The sequence below is a fragment of the Colletotrichum costaricense genome (assembly GCF_030867565.1).
Source record: "Colletotrichum costaricense strain IMI 309622 chromosome Unknown Scaffold_15.1, whole genome shotgun sequence".
NCBI classification, from domain to species: domain Eukaryota; kingdom Fungi; phylum Ascomycota; class Sordariomycetes; order Glomerellales; family Glomerellaceae; genus Colletotrichum; species Colletotrichum costaricense.
In genome coordinates, this window is record NW_026848244.1 from 401,257 (window position 1) to 426,146 (window position 24,890).

The following is a 24,890-nucleotide window of genomic DNA, read 5'->3' on the forward strand; positions in this document are numbered from 1 at the left end:
GTGCACAATCGAGCCCCTCAATTGGAGCAGCCCCCAATTGACCAATCAGAGGTGGTTCCGATGTTGGAACGCGGGGAGCTGGGTGACATATCGGAACTCGGGATTGCCTCAACTACCAGATCGAGTCCCGTCCCGCGTGGCGCTTCCGCTGCATGGCTACGAGCAAGGGGGGTCAACAGTCCGGGGATAATGGGGAAACGGGCCTTGATAACCTCCTTCGCATGTCCCTCCAACATCCAACTTCATCTTCAGAAGCACGGCTTTCGCCATAGGATACACGAATCGATCCAGGCCACTATTCAAACACGGTTATCAATACTCAGGCACAGCCACAAGGCACTCAGACTATCATACGCCACGCACATCGAAAGGATCATTCACAATGGACTCCCCTCACGAGGACGACAACAGGGCCAAGGCCATGAACGACTATTTGGAAGAGTTGCCATCACAACACATGGAGCCTTTGTGGTCCAAGATGAACGTGATGGTCCCACCTGCACCAGCACCCGTCGCCAAACCTCACATGTGGAAGTACGCCGACAGTCTCCCTCTTCTTCACAAGGCCGCAGAGATGGTTGGCGAACAGCAAGCGGAGAGGAGAGTGCTGATGCTGGTCAACCCCAATATGGGTAAGTGTCATTGTTTTACTCGTGACAACCTAAATCGTATTTGTACTCACATGGTCTTGCAGAATCCCCTTACACAACAGACACCATCTATGGTGGACTTCAGATCGTCAACCCTGGCGAGACTGCTCCTGCGCACAGGCACATCGCGTTCGCACTCAGATTCATCATCGACGGTGAGGGCTTCACGGCTGTTGAGGGGAAGAAGATGCCCTTGAGACGTGGCGATGTTGTCGTGACGCCGACATGGCACTGGCATGACCATGGAAACGAGAGCGATGCGCCGGTTATCTGGCTCGATGCACTCAACCTGCCGCTCTTCAGATTCACCCCTGTACACTTTGCAGAGCAGTACCATGAGAGCCGTTACCCAAGCGTGTACGTCTTTCTTAGATGATCAAACACGAAGAGGTCACTGACAATTCATAGGTTCACGGAAACATGCGAGTGGAGACATCCGTGGGACCAAGTTGAAGCCGAGCTCAAGGCCCAGGAAGGCCCTTACGCCATCCACCACTACACAAGTCACGGCAAGCCCCTTTCACCCATTCTCGGCGCGCAGGCCGAGCGCATCGACGGCAACTATACAACAAAGGAGGTTCGTGAGCAGGCTTCGTTCCTTTACCACTGCTATGAAGGCCAAGGCCGAACCATTGTGGAGCCGCCCACGGGGCCCCGTGTGGTCTTCAAGTGGACTGCGCGAGACACATTTGCCGTCCCTGCGTGGTCCAAGATTCAGCATATCAACGAGGGTTCTACTACGGCGTACCTTGTTGCTGTTAGTGACAGGCCATTGCTCAGCAGCATTGGGCTTATCAAGCCGCAATCATGAGCGTTTGAGGGGAGGCAAGACCACGGGAGTACCTTCAGCAACAACCTACCAAGATTGTACATGTTCACTCACTATTAGCAGGCCTAAGGGGCTGTATGTACTTACATAGTAATAATGAAGAGATTGAATGTAACATAGTCAGCAAAAAGACTTGGGGAGAAAGGTGATGTAGTTCGCTTGGCATTATCACCATCCCGTCATGTGTCAGAATATTGTCAGAATCTCATTCATCAATACCTCGACGCATTATTCATTGGGAAACTTCGTGAAATATTGGCTGCAGACACAATTCTTTACTCAACACGAGCACTTTCTGTTGAATTCAGTGACCCACAAAGAGCCGAAACCCACGAGGTGTTTACCCACAACAACACGGGCAGCTCCCGGACCTCGGCTGGATTACTCCTTTCGTCAGATATTCGACTACTCGCGATCGATTGTGATATCTTATAATAGCCAGGATCGAATTTAGATGTCGAAATTTTCGTGCCCGTGTAATTATGAACACTAATTCACTCTGCAACTAACAGTGGTGGTATCATCTGCAGCATGTTCTTCCCATTCAACAGTCCTGAAATCGGCAAAATTTCACCATGGATGATTGCGACAGCATTGACGATGATTATCGTCAGCCACATATTCAGAGTCAAACAATTACGTTACCGCCGGATGATGCAAATTGAAGCGCCGTTTGCTAAGTGTGGCAGGGAGTTGTCGAGTATGACCGTCAAAGAGTCCCACGAGATCATCACCCAGCTACAAGAACTCGAGTTTCCATACTCCTTCTCCAAAGCTCGCAAACTAGCTCTCCTCAAAGTGGGTTGCAGTCAATCTCTCTTACGAAACTCATCCAGGCCAAAGGAGGACCAAGTCAGACTGATGAGTGATCTCTAAGTACTAGGCTGGGAGTGTTCCATCAATGTCCAGACTATTTGCCGTTACAGGCCAGAACAATAAACGCAACGCGGGGAAACGATCAGTCGATACGGAGATCCTTCTCAGAGAAGTACAGTCTAAGGCAAGAGACTCGGATCGATATGCGATGTCTGTGGCAAGAATGAACTTTCTGTAAGTCACCAAGTATCAAGCTTGATCAACAACTGGGGTCTATTCGTTGCTGACAGGCGGTGTTCCTACAGACATGCACGATATCGCCGTGCGAACAAGATCACCGACCCCGACCTACTTCACACCCTCGGCGACGGCCTTGCTGAGATAATCAATGTAGTCAACAGAGACGAATGGCGCAAATTGACCGATGTCGAAGTATGTGCTCTTGGCATTTTCCACAAGAACCTAGGTGAAGATATGGGTATTCCCTTCGATCTTTTACCCTCGTGTAAACAAGGCTGGATGGACGGGTTGCACTTTGCAATGGAGCTCAATAACTGGACCGTCCAATACGAAGAAGAAGTCTGTAAGCCGGTGCCGACAAATGACCAATACGTCAGAGTCTATGTCGACTCGGCCCTGTCTTCTTTACCTAGTTTCTTCAGGGCAGCCCTGAGGAAGTCGCTGGGAGCCGACTTGGACGACGTGGTTCGATTGAGCCTCAAGTAAGTCAAGTCAAGTAATCTTGCGACCACTGTATCCCTTGTAACTGATCTTCCAAAGTCTGGAATCTCCCGGAATCCTCCTCTCCACCTTTCTAGCACTAGTTCGTAACTCGAGGAAACTCGGGCTCCGTCACCTTGCCCTGCCGCGCCCCGACTCATCTGCAGTCAAACTCGTCAATGACACCCCGAACCCCGCGACTAAGCTCTACAACTTTGGACGGAAAAGCCTTCAACCCTGGTACATGCGGCCAACAACGTGGTCGACTTGGGGTCCGGGTGCATGGCTGGTCAAAGCGGTCGGTGGGAAGGTTCCGGGCGAACGGGGAAGCAGATATTTTCCCCAGGGATATGACTTGATGACCATTGGGCCTGAGCCTCAGCGGGAGAAGGGGAGGGGTGAGATGATGTCGGATATGGAGGTGATCAAGGCAAGGGGAGCAGTGACCTGTCCGTTTTCGCAAGCGAAAGCGAATACGTTTGCCACTCCTCAACGCCTATGAACGAACCCTTAGCCACATTCCAAACTTACGTGTAGACTTGGTCGAAAGCGACCTGCAAGTGACTAGCAACGGGTTTTATGGACATGGCTTCATTCCACTCACAACCGCCTGGCACATGAACGTGGATCTATATGGCAGGAGGCTCTCTTCACGGGGAGAATGAATAGACTACATGTTCCGCTCTAGTTACCAAGACAGGTTAGGAAGCCAGCCCACATCGGAGATTCTTCCGAATTCACGCTATCCTACCTAAGGCCTACCCTTCCTTCTTGCTTGTGTTTACATACATCGACCTTTCCGCCGTCTATCCGCCAGATCTAGCAGGGGAGAGAGGTAGGACCAACCACTGGTCGTAATTTATCCATTAAAAGAGATGCAGGAAGAGCTTGAACCAAGCTAGAAATGAGGCTGCAGAATTGTGTTGATTAAATGACTCGATATAACTTGCAGCCACGTGCGGCAATAGCGAATAATTAGCAAGTCAAGATTAAAGGTCCACGCTGCATCATGTCTGACCTCAAAAGCAGGAAATCTGCCGATATAGAGTTGCCAGCAGGGATATAGCGGCATGTTTCCCTTCTAGATGGACTGTCAGCGGCTTCAAGACGGCATCCGGCAAAGCTGGCCTCAAGTTCAAATGCTGCAGTATAAGCTGGATTCTTATGTTTACAAGCTTCAAGCACGTGATCTGGAGTTCATCATGTCATCCAAATGTCCGAGATTGAAAGGACCTTTGACGAGAAGCGAGTGTTGACGTGATTGACATCTCACAGTGTGCCTCACCAACCCACCCGCTTCAACCCATCTTGTCACCAGACATATTACCATGCACCCTCCGGAAGAACTTACAAGTTAACCAATCTCGCATCTTTTGATCTTCAACCTCAAATCTAGACAGCCAAGCCCATTTTGTTTCCCGTCTTCCCCGCATAATTCGCAGTCTTAAGTGGGAAAATCGAGTCAGCGACGAGCTAAGCATCTTCAACGGCCCCTCCCATCCAGCAACTTGCCTGCATACGAATGGTCTTCTTGGTTATGATCAGACAGATCACCCTGCAATAGCCTCTTTGCGGTGCCGCTCAGGTGGTGGCCATGTCCAAGCTCACGATCCTATTCGCCACGCGTGCATCGCTCTCCAAACTCTGCTCAACATCTGTGACAACCCGTGGCCTATTGATCAGACTGTGATCGATATCAAAGTCCAGAGCGATCCTGTAGGGCGATCCTGTAGGGCGATCTTTCTATTTGAATTATGATGTGCTTGATGAAGCGTCGCTTGGCTGCTCATCCCGTCTCCGTCGGTGGTACAGGATCTTTCCATTCTCAACTTCCACCTCAGTTCCTCAAGTCAAGGTGGTTCTCGATGGAATCCGCGGCGTCATCACCGTCGTCATGGCGGACAAGAGCGCCCAAATCGTCGTCACGGCCTCGGTATTCCTCCTCCTGACATGGGTTGCCGTCAGCCTCCGCGTGTATTGCCGCACGGCATTGGTGCGATCAGTCGGTATCGACGACAAGATCATGGTCTTCCTCTTGGTGAGTGACGTCTACGCTTGTGGGAGCTTGAGAGCGGTAATTTACTAACGAAGGGAGATTATTTTCACCGGATATCTAGTGTTGCAGATTTACGGAGGAACTCATGGGATCGGCCGCCGTGATTCTGAGATCACTGCTGGGGAGAAGAGAACCATGCTGCTGGTAGATTATGTCACATCATCCCCAATCTATTCCCCTGCTGATATGACTTCCAGCTATGGTGGATCCTCGAGCTACTCAACGTCGTCTCAACATGTCTCCTCAAGATCTCCGTTGGCTACTTCCTCCTCCGAGTTGCACTCGATCGGCCGCACATCTGGATAATTCGAGCTCTCATGGTAGGTACAGTTGTCTTCGGAACGACATACCTCTTCATGGTAGCTTTCCAGTGCAGACCAGTACCAACGTACTGGGAGGACGGGCCCAGAACACCGGAAAAATGCTGGCCCTCGCGGGTAATCTACATCATGACGATTGCGGCGACAGTCATCAATACCAGCGCCGACTTCGTTTTCGGTGCTTTGCCGTGGTTCATCGTCAGATCCATGAATCTTCCGATCGGGACCAAAATCGTAGTAGTGTGCATCTTAGGGCTAGCTGCTGTGTAAGTGTGAGAGCAGGCAGGCCGCAGACATACTGGCTCGACAGCGGGGCAAAGCTGACAGTCTTGGTTATAGAGGAAGTACTGCGACTATTGTTAGAGCGTTCTATATCCCGACGTTACTGGACGGCGAGGATTTTCTTTGTAAGCCCATTGTATAGCCTTCGCGCTACAGATCCTTCGAGTACACTAATAAAACTGCTCACTTTGCAGATGGAACCTCCAACTTTGCGATATGGAGTACAGTAGAGCCGGGGATCGGCATCGTAGCAGCCTCGATAGCAACGTTACGACCTCTGTATCAAATGATGCTTGCTAAGATGGGTCGCTCATCGGTTTACCGTCAACAACGAGACAGATTGGAAAGACAACAGGCTCGCAGGGACGAGACGAGTCGCGTGGTGCGACAGGCACACAACCTCGATCCGGAGGATGGGCTGGCCGATTCGGATATCACCTCACCCCACGGGATCCTTGAAGTCAACCCGCCCTCTCATCACGTCAGCAAACAGACAGAGTCGACAGTCAAGACGAGCTCGTCTGAGATTGGATGTCCACGACTGGGAATGAGCTTGTTCGATGTGGATGTTCCAACGTCACGATTGAGACTCAGCGATGATCTTCGGCGGACGATGGATAGACCTTCTGAGGAGTGGTTATCGAGGGTCAAGGATTGACAAGCGCCAGTTGTCCGTGATGTGTTTCAAGAATCTGACTGCACGATTCTATAAGTGTACGGTTTGAAATAGCATCAGCATAGCATAAGAAAAAAGTACCCAGGAAAGTCGCTTTTACGAACGAATGCCGCCATCGGAGCTTGACCATTAAAGCAGGACAACACGTACAATATTGAGTGGTAAATACCGTTATGGTAACTAAAGCTCTAGTGCAGCCCAAGTCTTGTGGCGTGTCATGAGTAGATGCAGACCCTTGTTACCCGTCAAGCCTCTTCTCTCGTTGTTCCGACGGCAGCACCGCATTACACATTTCACGCCAGAAGGCTACAAAATACTGTCATTCAAGGCTTTGCGCTGTTTGATGATGTGCTGTGGGTGTCTGGCTAGTACCCTCAAGACTCATAGGAGTCCTCGGCCATGTTCAAGTCACGCATTACTCTTCACGATAACAAGTTGAGTGACATGTAAGTCAAGGCCCAGCTGTCGGTATGTCTCCTCGACCAACAACCAGGAAGTGGCTCCCCCTTACTTTTCTGAACCTGAACTTGTGTGGTCTCTTGGGCCATGGTCACTCAGGCAAGACCCTCAGCAACCTCAGCCTCAGGAACGGAGCTTCCACTCTCACCCCTTGATCCTCAGCTCCAGGCTCAGACCAAACTTCCTCCATCCCATCGAAAAAGTCCATCTGGTCAACCCTGTATAGCGCCTCCCCCTTCGATACATCAAAGCCCCCCTCAAACCCTTCATCATCCAAGTCCCACAATCTCACCCCCAACATCCTCACGTCGCCAAAGAACCCATTCACCAACCCAAACACAAGGCCCCACGGCCCCTTGGTTCCATCCCTCAGCCCCAAATCAAACCTCGCGTAACGCCCGTCGACAAACACACCCTGTACCCGTTCACGCGTCTCCCTCAGCATAGCCCATTCATGATCACTATTGACATGTCTCCTTCCTAGCTCACCACACCTACACCTACCCGCGATAACCGGCCCGGCCAGCCTGTAGTCCTCCGCCCTTCTCCACGTGGTGGGAAGCATGGACCCATCCCACACAAGCTCCACAGCGTCCCGAGCGGGGCTGAACGGAAAGGTCCGCGGGTCCGGCGCGCCGAAGGCCGTGGTCGCCAGCGCCCTGGTTTCCCGGCTGACGGCGTAGAGGGGTATGGCGGCCCAGGACCTGATTCGGCGGAGGAAGAAATGCGCTTGGGGCCCGTTCCGCCACTCGAGGTCGGTTTTGGCCCAGCCCTCAATGGTGATGGGGTCGACGGCCGTGAGGAGGATGTTATCCCGAAGTTCTTTCGGCAGTCGGGTGAACAGGGTGAACGTTGTGGGGTTCGCTGGGCTTGGCTCTAGACGACGGACTGGAAGCTTATTCTTCTCGTCTTCTTCGTCTGATGAGGAGGAATCAACCAAGATGCACACTCTCCGGCCGTCGCGAACGCGTCCTGGGTGTCTAGGGTGGCACCGCATGTGCTTCCGCGCCTCCAAAACCACATCCGACCACCTCTCCCGGTTAGACGCGTCGAGAACAATTGTGAGCTCGTCCTTGATCTTAGGTTCGTCTTCTTCATCGGTGAACAACAACTCTTCCTCATCATCGTCCCCACTTCCCGAACCCAAGCCTCCACGAGAACCGCTAGATGCCGGCGGGATGAAGTGCGCCATCGCAAAGAAGAAACTCGAGTCAGTCGTCCTGGCGGTGGCTTGCTTACAAAGAAGCTATATTCGTCCTTGCGATGTTTTGGCGCTGACGAGCGAAACGACTTTCGGACGTGGCTCCGCAATACTTTGTTCCTTCGTTTTACTTAGTTCAACGGCTGTTTTCTTTTCCAGTAATCCGGCTGCAAATCATGGATTATGATGACGATGAAGGGTTTTGCTGCCTGCTACACCAGGCAGGAGATTCGTGATGTTCGACTCATGTTGGAAGGATTCTGTGGGTCAGAAGGATCATGCTATCGAACCTTGACGTGGATGCCCATCCCCTACGAGCAAAGGTTCCCCTCTCTACCAAGTACGGAGATCCCATGATGAGATACGGTGCTCTAGACGAACGAAAAATCTCACGATCCTTCACTCTTCCAGAGTTGAATCTTGTTGACGCCCTGACGCCGTTGGCAATGGGGTGTGGATTCAGAAAAAAAGCCACTCATCAGCCACAAGCCATACCAAGTCTCATCTGCCCACGCTCGAGGCGTCCAAACAGCGAAAAACACCAACGAAGCGTCTTCGGCAAATGTTGGCGTTATTGCTTGTCTTCCCGCCAGAACTCGACCTCCTCGCTTAATCCAAGACACTGCGTAGCTCAGACCTATCAAGGGCTTTTCCCACGCTTCTCTTATCTTTTCTTCTTTTCTAGAGTGCGTGAGCGACAGTGCATTCAGGTGAGAGTCGCTGGAAGGGCCCTTAAGGCTGCATGCAGGACGGGAGTCACTGCGCCTGTTAACCAATCTCTTGGGTCCGAAGGGGTCCAGACTGCCGGGGCAAAAAGACTCTTCTCGAGGTCTAGAACTTTTCCCTTGGGCCTTCACGAGCTGAAAAAACTCTCAAGCGAGTTCACAGAGAGCCGCGGTCTTGGCATTCGGGGAAAATGTCACAACAGAAAATGAGGAAAGCTTGTTACCTAGAAGGCTAGAATCAAACACCGGCGGCATCTGTTCACCGAGCCCGGGAAAACACAGTAGTCGCGGCGCCGAACCCAACCGCGCTTTCTAAAGTCAGCCGCGAAAGGACGAAGGACGAGCCGCGAGCATACAATGTGTCCGTTTCACACGCCCTCGACTCCTCGAGCTCCCCCCACAATCCATCCTCCTCCTCCCATCCCATCCCATCCCATCCCATCCAAACCCCCTTCGCAACCCCACATAGTTCGGCATAACCGTTGCTGTTCCATCCTCTGTTTCCTCAGACGGGAGAGAGCGTGGCGAAGCGAACTCCACAGGGAATGCACTTCAAAAGCAGAGATCCTAGATCCTGATCAGCTGGTCTTTTCGACACAGGTACCCGTGTCGCAGGATCTCGAGCTTCACATAGATCGGGATGGTTCTTGGCGTTGGACTGGTTGGAAATGCGCGGTTCGAGTGGGATACTCTGGCTGTTTCTCAGCAGGGGGAATGCTCCAACGTCTGAGGACATGAGCCTAGGGAAATACAGTTCTGCACTTTGAGCTAAGGTAGGTTAGAGTAATCGGGTGGAATCACATAATACCGCCTGACCGAGTGGGATTCCTTACTTGACCTAGTAGCACGCCTTACCAACAATCAACAAGATAGTTTACCGAACCCATAACCTCTTCTTCGAAAACACACGAGGAGGGGAATCCAAGCCTCACTCCCACCCACGCAGAGACAAGAACCACGATGTGATAAAATTAGCGATTATTTCTTCTCCCTCTGTACACGTGTGTTTCTCCACCGCTCTAGAATCCATAATCCGGTCTGGTCTCTTCCTCAGAGTGCACGTATGTAATGCAAGGCCAGGTAGTCTGGGGTAGCTTGCCTTGCTTGACCAAAACAAGTGAGACAACACACCCCTTGCCGAAAAAACCCCCCAATCCCAAGGCTGCATAGCGCATAGGAAAGAACTGAGAACCGCCTAAGAGAAATGAGCCTATCATACCGTCGGAGATTGAGGCTGAACGGCGCGCCCGGTGCCCTCTGGGGCCGGGCCCGCCGCCCTTTTTTCTTCACCCTTCAGCAGCTCAGCTGGTGGTCCATGGTCTCTGGACCATGGTCCTTACTCCCATGGGCCCAATGGTGAGGGAAATCCCTCAGACCTTTTCGGCCGTGATTCAGCCCCCCAATTCCCCCCTCACTGCGCTCCCACGGCTCCCTACCTTACCCCTTCCCGTGCCTGGGAGCGGGCGTGGGACGCGGGAGGGTGAGTAAGCGTGAACGCGTGGGCGTGGGTTGAAGCAGACAGAAGCAGAAAAGGAACACGAACATGTAAGACGGATGGGACGATGGATGACTTCTAAAAATTTCTTGTTGTGGATTTTAGAAAAACCCAAAAGTATATACACTAAAGTAAATTGGTGCGGAAGCTAATCCGCTGGGTATCCCGTTGTGAATCGAATGCTGCCTTTTTGCCCAGTCTCTCCCAGTCTCCCATGAATGATGATGAAAATATGTTCTCCAATCCAATGCGCCTTGACTGGCTGATACAGTCGGCCGTTTCCCCCATTGAAGTGAAATGCCTTGTACCCCGATGCAGTCTGTTGACCTGTCCAATGTCCAACGTAGAAAGTAGAAAGAGAAGAGAAAATGCTCGTAAAAGTCGTCAAGCAGGCCGTAAAACTCTCTATGCGGCCACAACCTCGGGCCTCAAATGCTGGTTCACCGCCATCGAAGACGAAGCAACCGTCGGTAGCGCAGGGCGTCTTAGTCTCAGCTCGACAAAGTGCCCAACAACACTGCGCACCTGCTCCTCAAAACCCTGCAGCTTAAAGCCAAACACCTCCTCGGAAGCAGAGGCGTCGAAGTCAATGTTGACCGTGCCCACGGAGCCGCTGCTGACAATCAACTTCCTCTCGACGGCCTCGGGGAAGCTCCTCTTGGCAATGAGCTTCGCGTCGTTCCAGCGGGACTTGGTGCTGAGGATGTAGCCCTTGTTGCCCGGGACGGTGGGCAGAAGAGCCTGGACATGTGCGCGCGCGACGTCGTCGACGTGGACTGTTGCGCCGGGGTAGCTGCAGCCCATCTTCTTGCCGCGGAGGGTGGCGAGGATGACGGCGTTGGTGCCCTTCATCGCCTCGCTCGCCGTGGTCGCGATATCGTTGCGGCCGATGACAAAGGAAGGGTGGAGGTGAATGACCTCGAAGCGGGGCTGCTCTCTCGCAATCCACGCCTCGGCGCCCTTGAGAGCGGCCACCTTGGAGGCGGCGTAGGCGGCGAACTCGCTCTCATACGGCTCAGGCTTGAAGCCGGTCCTCTCCGTGGGCTGGACAGCCTCCCTGCGCTCGCGACCCTCGAGGTGGTCTACTGAAGTAAGGGCAACGACTGAGCTCGTGATGACTACCCTGCGAACAGTGCCCGCACGCTTGGCGGCCTCGAGCATACCGAGGGTGCCGCGGACGGCGGGCTGGATGAAGTACTCCTGGTGCAGATCGCGAGGTACTGAGTCGGCGGTCGCAAGTGGTGAAGCAACGTGAATGACTGCAGAGACGCCGCGGATGGCATCGTCGTAGGCACCATCGGTGGTGATATCTGGTACGATGGTGAAGTTGAGTCTCGCGCGGGGTAGGTCAAGGGCGCGGATCTGAGGTCGCGAGCGGATGAAGGCAGCCTTTGCCTCTGAGCGGACGGCGCAGCGGACGGTGTGGCCTGCCTTCAGGGCGTGAGTGAGAACGGCGAATCCGACGTGGCCAGTGACGCCTGTGATGAGCAGCAGCTCGTCTGGGAGGATACACAGCATGGTTGCTGAGATCTTGGTGGTAGTCGTATATAAGTGTTGAGGTAGGATGGTGTAAGTGTCGATGAAACCGGACGTCCTGAGAGTGGAAGTGGAATTGTAGTCCAGAACGGGCAGGACTGTGTAAGAAGTAGTCGGTTGTCCGTAGAATTCGTTTGATCGATGATGGGGAACCTCTCTCACTATGGAAAGTCGTGCGAAGCGGGCGAGGGTCATATATCTACTCTGGGAAGTTTGGAGAGATGGGTGTTCCCACTACTTGCCTCCCCTCTCCCTGCGTTGCTTGAACCTTCTTGGGTCCCTTGTGGCCACCTCGGAGGCTCAGATAGACGAACGCCACGTGCACAGGGTGTGAGACATTGAGGGTCCCTGGTGTTGGTATCTGAATACACACCTCGACCACCCCCCCCCCCCCTTCTTCCAAGCAAGCCTCGAGCAAACCCTTTTCTTCCAAGACGGGTACGGGTATCATCCATAACAACAATCCCGCGACCGAATGGCGGTGGTGGCTTCTCCGTGCTTGCGCGGTGCTAGCGTCAGCAGACATGTGTGAGTCCATGCATCAGCGCCTCCTCCCCAGTTGTCCTCTCTGTGCTTGTGAGGGTCGATGAGGTGGCACAGCATCCGCTGGCAGGCTGCTAGGTAACCTGCTGTCGCCTGCACAAGTAGGGCTGGAATGGCTCCCCCACTAATTGAACTAAAGGTCACGCAGCTTCACGTAGCATGTTAATGGTCGGTCAGCTAGCTGAACCTCGATACCCGACTGGTCGAAGGTAGGGTGTGTGTCTTGTGGCGCCCATCGTGCCGCACTGACGGAACCGCCCGGCATGATCCCTCTACAATCAGCATACAATCTCTGCGGGGTGAGGACGGCCAAGAAATCCTGATTGGGGGTGATTAACGAACCTAACGGTCTTGAAGAAGTGAAAATAAGGGGCAAATGAGCAAGCATAGCCTTGTGCCAAGCATCTCTGCATCGTCACCACCTAACTTAAGGAGGCTGAGGGTGGGTGAACGCCCTCACAAAGTCTTCACTCGCAGACACGGCGAGTTAAACGAATTCATGCGCATCAATGGTGAACTCAATGGTTCGCTCGTATGCATATGTAGCCATCCAACCCCCAAACCCAATACAGAGACTCTGCCTAAGACTGCCTGCAACAATAGGGGGAAGACTCAGAGGAGGGAGGGGGGGGGGGGGGCTGTACCCGACGAGAAGTGCCGCGTGGTCTGGGCGGCTCAGTCTAGACTGGTATCAGAGTAGCTCAAGCTAAAGCACCAGTGACCAACGGCGCAAAGACCAAGCAGGGCGCCAGCCATTAAGCCAAGCTGAATGACTAAGTCGACTGGTGGCGCTGTTCTGGGCCGGCCAGCTGGGCAGCAGGTGTCCAAGCTAACCCACCAAGCTCATCGATCGCGACGCGATTTGCCGTAGGTAAACAGGCGTCCACGGAAGATAGCCCAGTAAGGGGAAGGGATGGCGGCGCAGCCGTTTGATTGGCGATGAGTATTGGTTCATCGGGCGGTAAGCTGAACTTTTTTCATCGTCCTTGACCCTGCGATTCGCTCGCAGCTGAGATGCTCCAGATGCAAATAAGTTGAGACGGTGACTGTGGCAACAAGGTCCCTGCTATGGTGAGTCAAGAGAGTTTGCAGGTTCCCGACAAGATGCTATTTTGCCCTCGACGCCCATTCACTTTCGGGCCCGGTCGATAGTTCCTGGTAGCCGGGGACGCTTGTGTCGATGACTTGTCGACTGGTAGGCTCACTACGCGTTGGCGCTATTCGAGAAGGGAACCATCGACCGGCCACTTTGCTCGTTTGCCATTCAATGTTCGTCATGGCCAACCCCTCCCCGCAACCTTGCTTTGCCGTGCCATGGTCGACATCGGGAGATCGGCGGTTTGCTCAGCAGCACAGGCTCGGTACCGACTGGCTGGGGCGCCAGAAAGCGCCTCACTCTCTCCCCAGCCCAATTGACTGGCCCCTCCCACCCCTTTCCCATCGCTTTCTATAGCCCTGCTTCTTTTTTCGCCTTGCACTGCAGTGGAAGCAAGGGGCAGCCGACAGGAGGAATGACAGACGAATTGTGTGAGAGATAGAGCTGACTAGATAGCTGGCCTGGACTGTTATGGGCCGCTGCTGGTGCGGCCATGGAGACAGAGACGATCCAGGAACGTTGGGTGAGACAGCAGCGCGCCACATCGTCTCATCATGAAAGCCTCTAGGTCCAAAATAAAAGCAGTGGGTATCCGACGCTGAGGAAAAATATCACGAAATCCCCGCGGAAACGATGCCTAGAGGTGTCATGCTTGTCAGCTGAAAGCGCCGCCGGCACGCGGGGTGTGGGTGAGATTCCGGGAGGGAATGGCACAGAGGAAAAAGCGCGAGAAAGGCCAGATAGGGTAGATCACCCCAACAAAGAAAGCCCATAGAGACGCTGGCACGGGCCCCTGCCTCATGGCCACACTGGTCTCGCGCTCATTCACTGGTCCATCTGTGCTCGTACATAAGCCTTCGTCTCAACTTGTTTGAGTTCTATTAAGGCTCGGAGTCAGATAGTGAGGGGAAAGTGAAGAAGGAAAGATTACCCCTCAATCCTTCCACTAGCAACCGTCAATAACAACAACTTGGCCGAGTCTGAGAGTGACACAGAGGAGGAGGAATGATAAAGGTGCAGGTAGCCGAGAAAGAGGAGAACAACTTGTCGAGCTCTCACGCACGCATCCGTCGGTCATGTCCAATCGCTCATTAGGTCGTTTGAAATGGGATGAGTTCGGTGCGCAAAAGGATCCCGAGCACAGGACCAGTCGCGGAAGAGTATCCATTTTCATGCACGTCTTTGGTCCGCTAAATCCAGATGAGATATCTGGGGGATGGTCGGACGGTGTTGATTGTTATCACGGAAATGAACGAGTGCGTGAAATTCCGTACATCAGACCGCAGGGTGATGCTTGATTGCTGGTGTGAGCCGTTTTGCTGCCGGAGGGGAGTTATTGGATTCTGCTTATTGCTCATTGCATGCTCTTCCACCAACCCTGGCGACTATTGTGACGCATGCAACCGCGATCTGAGCGGGGTCTAATGCAGTGAAAAGGGATGAAGGACTGCGGGAGGATGTTGAGCCCAGAGGGACAATCCTACGAGATGTCAACAGCAAAGGTACGTTGAGATGGAGTGAAGCCTTTCAGAGCCAATTGAGTAGCCTCGTCGAGCTCGTGTTGCTTGTTCTCGCCGAGGTCAAACAATTCGTCGATCGCATAAGGGCTTGTGAGACCTGTAGGGGTTCTCCTACTCCATGTCAATAGGGGTCATTGGAGATAGTGGGAGACCATTCCATCTCCGAGATAAGATTCGCCGCTTGACTTCGGATACTGAGATTGTGTGCTTCGTGTTTTGCTTATTCTTCTCGTTCAAGCAGGGCGCTGAGTGTGAATGCCAGAAAGTCGAGCGGTTGACTACCGTTTGAGAAGTTGCTGATCGGCATGATTGATCAGCGCCCTACGCGCGTTAGAAGGTTCGGCAATCGCGCCATTGCGAAGCCGTCGCGGGAGGTGAGACGTGGCGATATGGATTGACAGTGGTGTAAGTGGTGCATGGCTTACGCGGGGCTAAGAGCCAAGTCTAAAACCTCGACAGCAATTGGCGTTGTGATCGGCGTGTCGCACGTCGAGACCGGCGCTCCTCCGCCAAGCGGACTTCCCATCCTGAGCAACGGGACGACTTGCTCATGGGCATCACCGGGCCTGGCCCCGCTGGAGAACGGCCGGGTGGGGATCACTCTCCGTCCCTGTCTTCCTCCGTCGGGGACCCTTCCGCTCTGCCCCGGAGACCCTTGGGAAGACGAGCTCAATTGCCCCCCACCGCGGAAGATGCCGAATGACTTCATCCGAATGCATGACAAGCAGTCTGAACTATGCGTATGCAGTCCCCGCGGTGGATCGAAAGGGTAGAAAAGTCCTTGCTTTGTACCCGACGGGCCCGAATCCGAACTCTCTTACTCTCTTCTTCCATCCTTCTGCCTCTGTCTCTGTCTCTGGGAGAGGAGGGTGAATGGAGTGATTGACATCACCGTTGTGGCTGAGGGCCCTTGTTCGCCTTCAGTATCGAAAAAGGCCACTTTGGGGTCCAAAACTGTTTCGGATTATTTCTGGCCCAACGCGTGGCGTGCATCTCGTGATGCGAAATCCCAATTATCGAATCGTAGGCGTCACGCAACTTCTTGAGGCGAATGATGCGGGAATGACTGGTCCCTCTCTCGTCTTCGTTTGTAGGCAGAAGCGCTTCGAAGCAGTCGTGGATGTTGACGAAGGCGGCCGCTGTATGCCACGCGTTGCTCGGATGGTTGGTCCATCAGCGTCGCTGACGTTGCTCCCATGCTACACCGACGTAGTCAGCGAATACGATAACTGGCAAGTCCCGTTCAAGACTATTGCTTTCCTCCACCGAGACTATTGTCGTCCATCGCCAACACACTGCATTGGCGTTGAGTCAAAATTTGCGAACAGAAAGTCTTCAGTAATGATCTCACACTTTCAGGTAGTGCCGCACCGCCGATCAAGCGTGCACCGTCACGAAGACAACAACCAAGGCTCTCCATGGACCTAATGCGGATATTCCCCGCCGAATCGCGTGCAGTTGCTGCACTTGCAGTACTTCCAAGACTTGCATCGCCCACGGGACATGCAGGTTTTTCGATGGTGAGTTTGACCATGGGCAAAGGTCATGGCGGTAGTCTGACAGGCCCACCTTGGCGTCCATCATCTTGTTCGGACAGCAGCAGCATCCTTCGGTCCCGGAGTGCGTGGCCCGGGCGGGCTTGCCAACGGCAAGATCTTCATCGCAACGACTGTCTATGCTTTCGATACTGTCGATCACGCGGCACCGGGACGCCGACATGCTCCACCCGCAGCCTCTCCCGCTGCGGCACAGAATTGAGGTGAAAACAGCCAGGTCCTCTAGACGCCACCCGGGGGTTGTCAGCAGACAAAGGGTCCTCCACGGCCGGAACTCGAGTTGAAGGCTGAGCCTTTATCATTCGAGCGATCGGTCGCCACCGGTTATCAAACAGCACTGCCTCGGTATGGTTAGACACTGAAGACAACAAGAGAAGAGCATCGATATCACTGGAAACAACTGTCGCTCAGATGTGATTGAGCAAGGCTGAGCAACTTGTGGATCGGAGACGAAGTCGTAGCGAAGAAGCAAAGACGGATAAACAGCCGACATTCGACAGAACCGCTGTGGCACGAGAACGTCTTCAGGGCTTCAGCGCAGCTTTGCGCTGTTACTTCCACCGCTGTTCGCTCGAGGCAATTGCGATACTTCCGACCCGTGACTGATGGAATGATCATAGCAGAGGACAAGCTGGTAGGTGGTCCTGAGTGTCGTCCGTTTATTATTTTGTCGAGTTGTTGTTGTTGATGTTGGGAATCGTCACTTGCCGAAATAAATGGAAATTGGAAGCGTGGGCGATTAGATAACAGATAAGAGCAATGATAGCGATAAGGTCAATTTCTTGTGTGATTACTTAAGACATTCGAGAAATGGCATGTGGTCTGTGCACCCAGATCTGGAGGGGATCTGATCCTGCTGCTTGGCCCCGGTCCAGCCGGCCTCTTTTTTGATTGGCTATATCAAAGAGGCGGGTCGATGCAACACCAGCGGTATATGCACGTGACGGGAGGCTTGGTCCAGACCATGGTCCACAGCCATCAGCCCTGGCCTTTTCCCTGCATATTTGGAAGTACACTCATTGGGTGCTTAAGGTAGGTTACGGGAAAGTCTTGTGGCAGGAGTCTATTCCGAAGAGCATCCACGAATATGTTCAATGTTGCATTTCCATTAGGCATTTCTCTCATTGTCGTTGCTGCATGGGTAGCCTTTGGGCTGTAAGGGACGAGTCACGGCGAAGTTCTATCCGTACCTGCTCTATCATTTTGTGAGGCTTGCAGTGGACTCGGCGACGCGACGGCCCCACGAGGAGATGTTTGTACTTTTGCAGTTTGGCTGGTCCGGAGTCTTTTCCGCCCAGTATCCAATCAGATGCCATCAAAAACAGCGCCGTCGAGCAGTCGCCCAAATTGCCAGCGTAGGCATCGCGGGGCCCTTTTTTGGAGTACTGTTACAGTGGTACTGAACAAAGCCCGCCGCCCAGCATGTGCCCAGTAGTAGAGTCTGGTATTCCTGCTGGCGGCTGGCTGCATACATGGCGGTTTCCTGTCTTTATCTCCGTTTGTTACGGTACGTTTCTTTCTATGCATAAGAGTCACCACGAGCACACCACACCCTCATACGCATGGCATGTACCGCATACAACAATAGTTCTAAACATGCATCAAAGCAGTCCCAGTACCTCGTTCCTTTTTGCAGCTCGTAACCACAGGTTTGCAGAAAAAGTAGGTAGCTTCCAACGCCGAGGAAAATTCCAAAATTGAGTGTATTTAGCTCAGAGATGATCCAATTCCAGAGGTATTTTAAATCAAACCCCGCCCTTAGACCGGATGTGGCCAGGGTGTATTGACTTACCTTAGCCTGTGAGGTACGACAGAATGAAGGGCCCAGGCCTAGGTCTACAGAGCGTGTCACAAGGGGGGGTGCTGGTCCAAGTGTAGAGACGGGTAAGGTAGGGAGGGCATTGGAAAACGTAGATGCTGCATTCTGCCACCACCTACCATGGGGGAAAGATAAGACCAATCGTGAAGTGACGAAAGGACGGTAATCCGTCAAAACAAAGAGAACAAGAGAAAAAGCAGGATCGAGAGAATGATGGCTTTTGCCGATGGACAACTGTGGAGTGCCTTCCGGAGTGACGTATGTGACGCCATTAAATCGGGCCAAAGTGGCAATTCGGTGAGGTGCGCATCGAAATTCTGAAATCTCGATATCGACTAGCTTAGGTAAGGAAACCAGCAGCAGGATGGCACGGATGGCTATGCCCGGTACCTACTCATTAATTTTTAGAAAACACTGTGCAGCAGCACTGTTGATGCAGGGCATTGGGGGGGGGGATGTTGGATGGCACTATGCCAATTTCGGTCCGACTTTTTGCGAATTCCAGTGTGGCCATCTGAAATTTCCATTGGGACCAGATGCCAAAGGCCAAGGTTTCGCACAAGTACTTCCTGAAGTATTCGCACTGTGATACAAAGCCAATGAGAGAGCCAGGAGAGCACCCCGATACGGAGCAGGATCCACCGTGGGTCTGGACCTGGCCAGTGGCCTTGTCAATCGCTCACCTCAACCTTCCTTCTCTGCTCGCCTGGCGGCCCGTGTCGTGCTTGCTTGCTGCTCTGGCAGGAGCATTCTGCTCGTGTCTTGCGTGCCTGCTCTCTAGTCTCTACCTACCTAGGTACTCTATCTGTACTCAGCTCCCTCCATCCCGTCGTCCAGTCTCTGAGGTCAACAACCGCTTACCTCACCCATCCCGCGTCAATCGCCACCAGAAACTTGGCCCCAGCAATTTGCCGATTCCAGTCTTTGTGCTTTTGCTCTGGTTCTATTCCATGCTTGACTTCCTCTGCCAACCTCTTCCCGCAATCTTGAACCGGGGGAGATCGATCTGCGGCGAGTTCTTCCTGCGCCTAGCCCTTGGGTAATTCGCCTGGTTTCGCCTCCCTTCCTCACCTCAAGCGAACCTCCCGCATCACTCGAGCCAGCCCTCTTCGGCATCCGACCTGAGCCCCCCCGCCCTAGCCCAGCCCAACCGAGAGAGAGAGAGAGAGAGAGAGCGCGACCTGAACGATACATCACTTTCAACGTCCAGCGCATCGTCATTTCCATCGCAATCTTCACGTTTGCCATCTTCTCATTTGCCATATTCCTTTCCACTACTCCTCCCACCTCCGCCCGCCATGTTCTAGACAGGCTGCGACATTTGCGACGTTCCTCTCCCAACAAGCAATCATCTGCGGTGACGGCTGCCTGTCTGTGAGTGTATCCCTATCTTCTGCCCATTCTACCAATCTTGGTACACCTGCTTGTTCCCATTCCTTCGCCTTTTCCCACTGTTCTCTTGCGTTGGCCTTGGCAATCCTCTATGCCCCTCTATCAGCCTTACCTTCCATAGAGTTGTGCTCTATACACCTCTTGTACTCTTGCCTGTCTCCAGCCGCTTGTCTTGAGCAACTCACCATATGCCTGGTGACGCAGGGATGCATGCCCACGAAGGCCTTCTTTAGCCAGTCCATCGTGGGAAGAGGGAGGGGCACTGTGTGTATTTTCAACCTCATCCCCCCCACTTGCGTCCGGTTGGTTTAGAAGTTCTTCGTTCCCCCCCTGCCTTCCTTGATAGCCACAGACAAGTGCATTTCGGTCGCAAAATGTTCCGGCATGATTCTTTCTCGGAATTGTTTCTGGTCGCGCACATAGTAGCTTAAGTTGACATGAAAAGTGTAGGTCAATAATATCTCGCCCGCGGATATCAAGGCGTGCTTCGACCCATATTGCGCAACCAAGTAGAACCGACAGAGGAGCGGCCGGTCTCTCGTGATATACAATTCACGCTGCCCGGCCATGGTCAATACTCCGCCGGCCAAGGCCGTCTCTGAGGGTCGCCGCGAGAGGGAGACATTCAGGTCCGCGCCCCAAAGTGCTTCTTTATCGGCCTCGACGGCTTTTCGTCAATGCAAGCTTCGCTCATCTTTAGTATTGAATTTCCTGACCGCCTCCGCAGATATGACAGTTCCTTGATCGCACATACAGTCTACAACGACCCAAACAATCTCAAGCCATCCTCGGAACTTCGGTCATGTCCTGATGCGGCACTCACTTCCTTCGCTGAACTCGGCGCTCTACGCCTGAATGCGACCCGGGCCATGATATCCCTCTTCGACAGCAAGTATCAGTACGTCATTGCTGAAGCTACGCAGTCACTGGCTCTGACTCCCGACACCAATCCTCCAGAAACCCAGCGCGGGGATATCGACCAGCTGCTACTGTGCGGCACTGCTATCCCACGATCTTCCGGCATATGCGAGCTCATCCTCTCAATCTCCGATCACCTCGACGAACAACATCCTTCGGGTCCCCATCAGCTACCTGTTACCGTTATTCCAGACCTTTCTGAAGATCCTAGGACCTCCCAGCGAGCCTTCTGTCTCAACACGCCGCAATGTCGCTTCTATGCCGGAGTCCCAATCCGTTCACAAAACGGTATACACATTGGTGTCTTTAGCATCTACGGAGATACCCCGCGCAAAAGCTTTGACAATGTGGAAAATCAACTTATGCAGGATATTTCGAAAGTGATCTTGAACTACCTCGACGCAAAACGGAACAGGGACGATCACCGACGCGCAGACAGGATGGTTCGCGGCGTTGGCAGCTTCATCGAGGGCAAGAGCACCATGTCGGGATGGAGGGACATGAATAATATTGACTCGTTCAATGACCACCCGTCATTTGAGGGGGCTCTGAACAAGAACCAGCAAAGGATCGAACGCAACAAAGAAAAGGTGGCATTCGAGACCTCTCAAACACAACAACATCAGTCGTCTGCTGTTGCGATGCAGAATGCGCCACAGCCAAAAGTCCAAGCACCAGATGATAAGCCAGTCTCGCCAACAGCGGATTCTCGACCTTATCCTCAGCCAAACCAAGACTCGGAAGCACTGCCATCTGTGTCTGGGGCCTCCTTGGAAAGTATTCGCTCAGGGACAGAAAGTGTTTCGCAGGGAGACGGTGACTCGCACATATCACATATTCGGCACATTTTCTCAAAGGCCGCCAACATTGTTCGAGAAGCTATCGAGGTTGAGAGCGTGCTTTTTGTGGACGCCAGTATCGGCTCGTTCGGAGGGCTTGCTGTCCCTAGAGCGACCAACATGAGGTCTGCCAGGGGCCGAGGCTCATCCTCATCATCTAGTGACGAGCAAACAAGCCCCAGTCGAAGTACCGGGAGTGTTTTGGGCAGCGATAGCGACCAAGACGACAGCCTATGTGCGGTCCTCGGCTTCTCGAGCTCATCTATCTCAAGCGTCGACGGAGACATACCGTCTCTGAATCACACCTCCGTATCCGAAAAGTTTCTTACGAAATTGTTACGAAGATATCCGCAAGGTAAAATTTTCAGCTTCGACGAGAACGGCTCTATCCAATCCAGCGACCATTCCGGCGACGACCATATCGCACAGCCAGAAACACCACTTCAGGAGATAGTAGATTTTATACAGGGCCCAACCGAGGACGAACGGCAACGAAACAAGAAACGAAAGCGTGCCTACTCGAGACGAAACGAAGGGAAAACTCTCAGCGGCCTATTTTCAGGAACCCGAAGCATGGCCATCATACCTTTGTGGGACGTACAAAAGCAACGTTGGTACGCAGGTGGATTCGCCTGTACCAAGACTCCAACTCGAGTGCTTACCATCGAAGGCGAGCTCAGCTACCTACGCGCCTTTGCATCAGTCATCATGTCAGAGGTCGATCACGTCAGCTCGATGCTTGTTGACAAGGCGAAGACGGACCTGTTGAGCTCACTTTCTCATGAGCTACGCTCCCCGCTCCACGGCATTATTCTTGGCGCAGAGTTGTTGCACGATACCACCATGGACGCTTTCCAGGGAGAGACATTGGTTTCGATCGAAAATTGTGGTCGCACACTGCTGGAAACAATAGACCATCTCTTGGACTGGAGCAAGATCAACAACTTCATCGGCCCGTCAAAGCACCGGAGAAACTCAACCACATTTGGTGAGCGAGGCTTGAGAGCTCGGGATCGAAAGATTAGCATCGAAGCTGGTATGATGAGCATCACATCAAATGTCGAAGTCGACGTTCTGTCGGAAGAGGTTGTCGAGAGTGTTTGTGCTGGTTTCAGTTACCAACGCGTCTCTGTGGCCCAACTTGCGGGCAATAGACCGACAGACCACGCCGATACTACGGCATTACGCAGACTTGACAGTATGCAAGCAATGGAAGAAATGGCGACGAGAACCAACAATATCGGGGATTTACAACTCGTCCTCGGAGACGTATCCGTCACTTTCGACATTTCACCCGCGGTCTCCTGGGGTTTCCATACCCAGCCTGGAGCTTTGAGGCGAGTCATCATGAATCTCCTAGGGAACTCGCTCAAGTACACAGAAAAGGGATTCGTCAACGTCAATGTTAACCAGCTGGCCCCGTTGACTGATGTACCATCCACCAAGGCTATCATTCAAATCGACGTGGTAGATTCTGGACGTGGCATTAGTCATGAATACCTACAACATCATCTATTCGCGCCCTTCGCTCAGGAGGACTCTTTTTCTGCCGGAGCCGGTCTCGGTCTAAGCTTGGTCAAGCGGATAGTTAGCAAGCTGCGTGGGTCTATCCAGGTATGGAGTAAGGTCGGACGAGGGACGAAAGTGAGGGTTCAACTTCCCTTGCTATGCGCCAACCCAGCATCATCAACGGTAGCCAACGTGGAAGATGGCAACATTGATGCCTTTCGGGCATCTGTCGGCGAACTCATGGGTCTAAGAGTCAAATTGTTGGGTTTCCCTGAAGACTACGGAGTCAAAATGCCCGACGAGTTGGCCAGCAACACCCCCAGCGAAGGAGCACTGGTCACAAATCTCTGCAGGGAATGGCTTCATATGCAAATCATTGACCAGTCCATCCCGCCCTCGCAACAACTCCTTCCCGACTTGGTTCTGTCTACAGAAAAGCAACTAGAGCAGCTTTTGACGGAGCGCCGCTTAGGCATCATTAACACACCGGTCGTGGTGATATGCCGGAACGCGCTTATCGCGCGCCAACTAGCTACCTCGGCACGATTCACCGGTAATCGCATTGTATTTGAGTTCATCTCACAGCCGTAAGTTTGTACGTTCCGAATCAGTGATCGGCTTCAGCTAAGAATTCTTCTACAAGGATCGGTCCGAGAAAACTTGCCAAGGTGCTTTTGCTGAGCTTCAAGCGATGGACGAAAACGCAAGAACGGGCGATACCAACTCCTACAATGTTATCCTTGGCCAGCCCAGAAGCGTCCAACGCGGGCGGCGACACGCCGACTGGGTGTGCACAAGATAGACTCACGGACGTGGGAAGCACCGAAGCCCTTCTAGACGTTCCGACCGGAGAGGATCTCCCCGAGAGATCGAAGGAGTTGCCAAATACCGAATTCGAAGCAAAGCAGAGTGTGGACGACCAAGCTGTGCAGGCGAGAGAAACGGAGCCAAGGCCTGAGGATGTCGCTCTACCGGACACGCCGGAAGAACATCCCAAGAGGCCAACGCTCGATGGCCAAGACACCCCCCGATTGTCTCACAGACCTAAGAAGACGGGAGGATCTCGACCCAAGTTTCTCCTGGTGGACGACAACCCACTCAACCTCAAGATGTTGGCAACGTACATGACGAGGCTTGGACACGACTATCGGAACGCAAGAGACGGGCAAGAAGCGTTAGACGAGTTCCGCCGAGCACCGGGCGAGTATCACTGTATTCTGATGGACATCTCGATGCCTGTGATGGACGGCTTCGAGGCGACACGACGGATTCGTGCTATAGAGACGAAAGACAGCCTGTCACGCTGTCTGATAATCGCGCTTACGGGATTGGCATCAGCCAATGCACAGCAAGAAGCGTTTGCGAGTGGCATCGATCTATTCCTGACTAAACCTGTGCGGCTGAAGGAGCTAAGCAAGATACTGGAGAGCAAGGATATAGCATGATGAGCAATGCACGACGCAGGAAAATGAGGGGGCTCGCGGGTCATACTCGCTTGGAAGGAGTTGGGATGGAGACGCAATGGCGGTAGGAAAAGACTTTTATGGAAATGTTGAGCAATCGTATTACATGAGATACCCCAATGGCTGGAATGCATCACTGCAACGACCCGGCTAGAGTTACTAGACTTTGTTGGGTGGGATAGTTGGCTACACGGTTTGATGCGCATCAGCAGCATAGCAGTAGACGAATATGATGATAGATGGCCCTCGGGGCAATAAGCCGCCGCCCTTTTTCTTCCTCGGGCCTTTGAGGACACAAGCACCACCTTGACTTGGTCCAATCTGGGTTATCGCTAACAGCTTTGACAGCTTCTTTGTCAATCTGACCTTTCTTGCTTGATCCCTTGTGTTCGATATTGTTTGTCTACGGCTACAATGGCAATGTTTCATTGGCTGTGGGTTGGTTTAGTCTGAGATGGAATACATAAGCC

At 53.0% G+C, this 24,890-nt stretch overlaps 6 protein-coding genes across 6 annotated transcripts; 3 read left to right on the plus strand and 3 right to left on the minus strand.

Annotated features, from left to right (window-relative positions):
• Nucleotides 1-382: 382 nt before the first annotated feature.
• CCOS01_12483 (gentisate 1,2-dioxygenase) lies at nt 383-1,461 on the plus strand (the record flags this gene model as incomplete). The annotated part of the gene is made up of 3 exons (XM_060460631.1): nt 383-632; nt 695-1,007; nt 1,059-1,461. The coding sequence occupies 3 exons, from the start codon at nt 383-385 to the stop codon at nt 1,459-1,461; spliced, it is 966 nt and encodes a 321-aa protein (XP_060308679.1).
• Nucleotides 1,462-2,181: 720 nt separating this feature from the next.
• Nucleotides 2,182-6,331, plus strand: CCOS01_12484 (uncharacterized protein; the record flags this gene model as incomplete). The annotated part of the gene is made up of 9 exons (XM_060460632.1): nt 2,182-2,277; nt 2,363-2,529; nt 2,601-3,017; nt 3,076-3,413; nt 4,857-5,053; nt 5,141-5,215; nt 5,269-5,657; nt 5,731-5,798; nt 5,868-6,331. 9 exons carry the CDS (start codon nt 2,182-2,184, stop codon nt 6,329-6,331), a joined length of 2,211 nt encoding a protein of 736 aa, XP_060308680.1.
• Nucleotides 6,332-6,899: 568 nt separating this feature from the next.
• CCOS01_12485 (uncharacterized protein) lies at nt 6,900-8,000 on the minus strand (the record flags this gene model as incomplete). The annotated part of the gene is made up of 1 exon (XM_060460633.1): nt 6,900-8,000. One exon carries the CDS (start codon nt 7,998-8,000, stop codon nt 6,900-6,902), a length of 1,101 nt encoding a protein of 366 aa, XP_060308681.1.
• Nucleotides 8,001-10,634: 2,634 nt separating this feature from the next.
• On the minus strand, nt 10,635-11,960 carry CCOS01_12486 (NAD dependent epimerase/dehydratase; the record flags this gene model as incomplete). The annotated part of the gene is made up of 1 exon (XM_060460634.1): nt 10,635-11,960. One exon carries the CDS (start codon nt 11,958-11,960, stop codon nt 10,635-10,637), a length of 1,326 nt encoding a protein of 441 aa, XP_060308682.1.
• A 2,924-nt stretch (nt 11,961-14,884) lies between these two features.
• CCOS01_12487 (uncharacterized protein) lies at nt 14,885-15,633 on the minus strand (the record flags this gene model as incomplete). The annotated part of the gene is made up of 2 exons (XM_060460635.1): nt 14,885-15,035; nt 15,350-15,633. The coding sequence occupies 2 exons, from the start codon at nt 15,631-15,633 to the stop codon at nt 14,885-14,887; spliced, it is 435 nt and encodes a 144-aa protein (XP_060308683.1).
• Nucleotides 15,634-20,258: 4,625 nt separating this feature from the next.
• On the plus strand, nt 20,259-24,402 carry CCOS01_12488 (hsp90-like protein; the record flags this gene model as incomplete). Its single annotated transcript, XM_060460636.1, has 3 exons — nt 20,259-20,320; nt 20,419-23,544; nt 23,601-24,402. 3 exons carry the CDS (start codon nt 20,259-20,261, stop codon nt 24,400-24,402), a joined length of 3,990 nt encoding a protein of 1,329 aa, XP_060308684.1.
• Between the last annotated feature and the right edge of the window lie 488 nt (nt 24,403-24,890).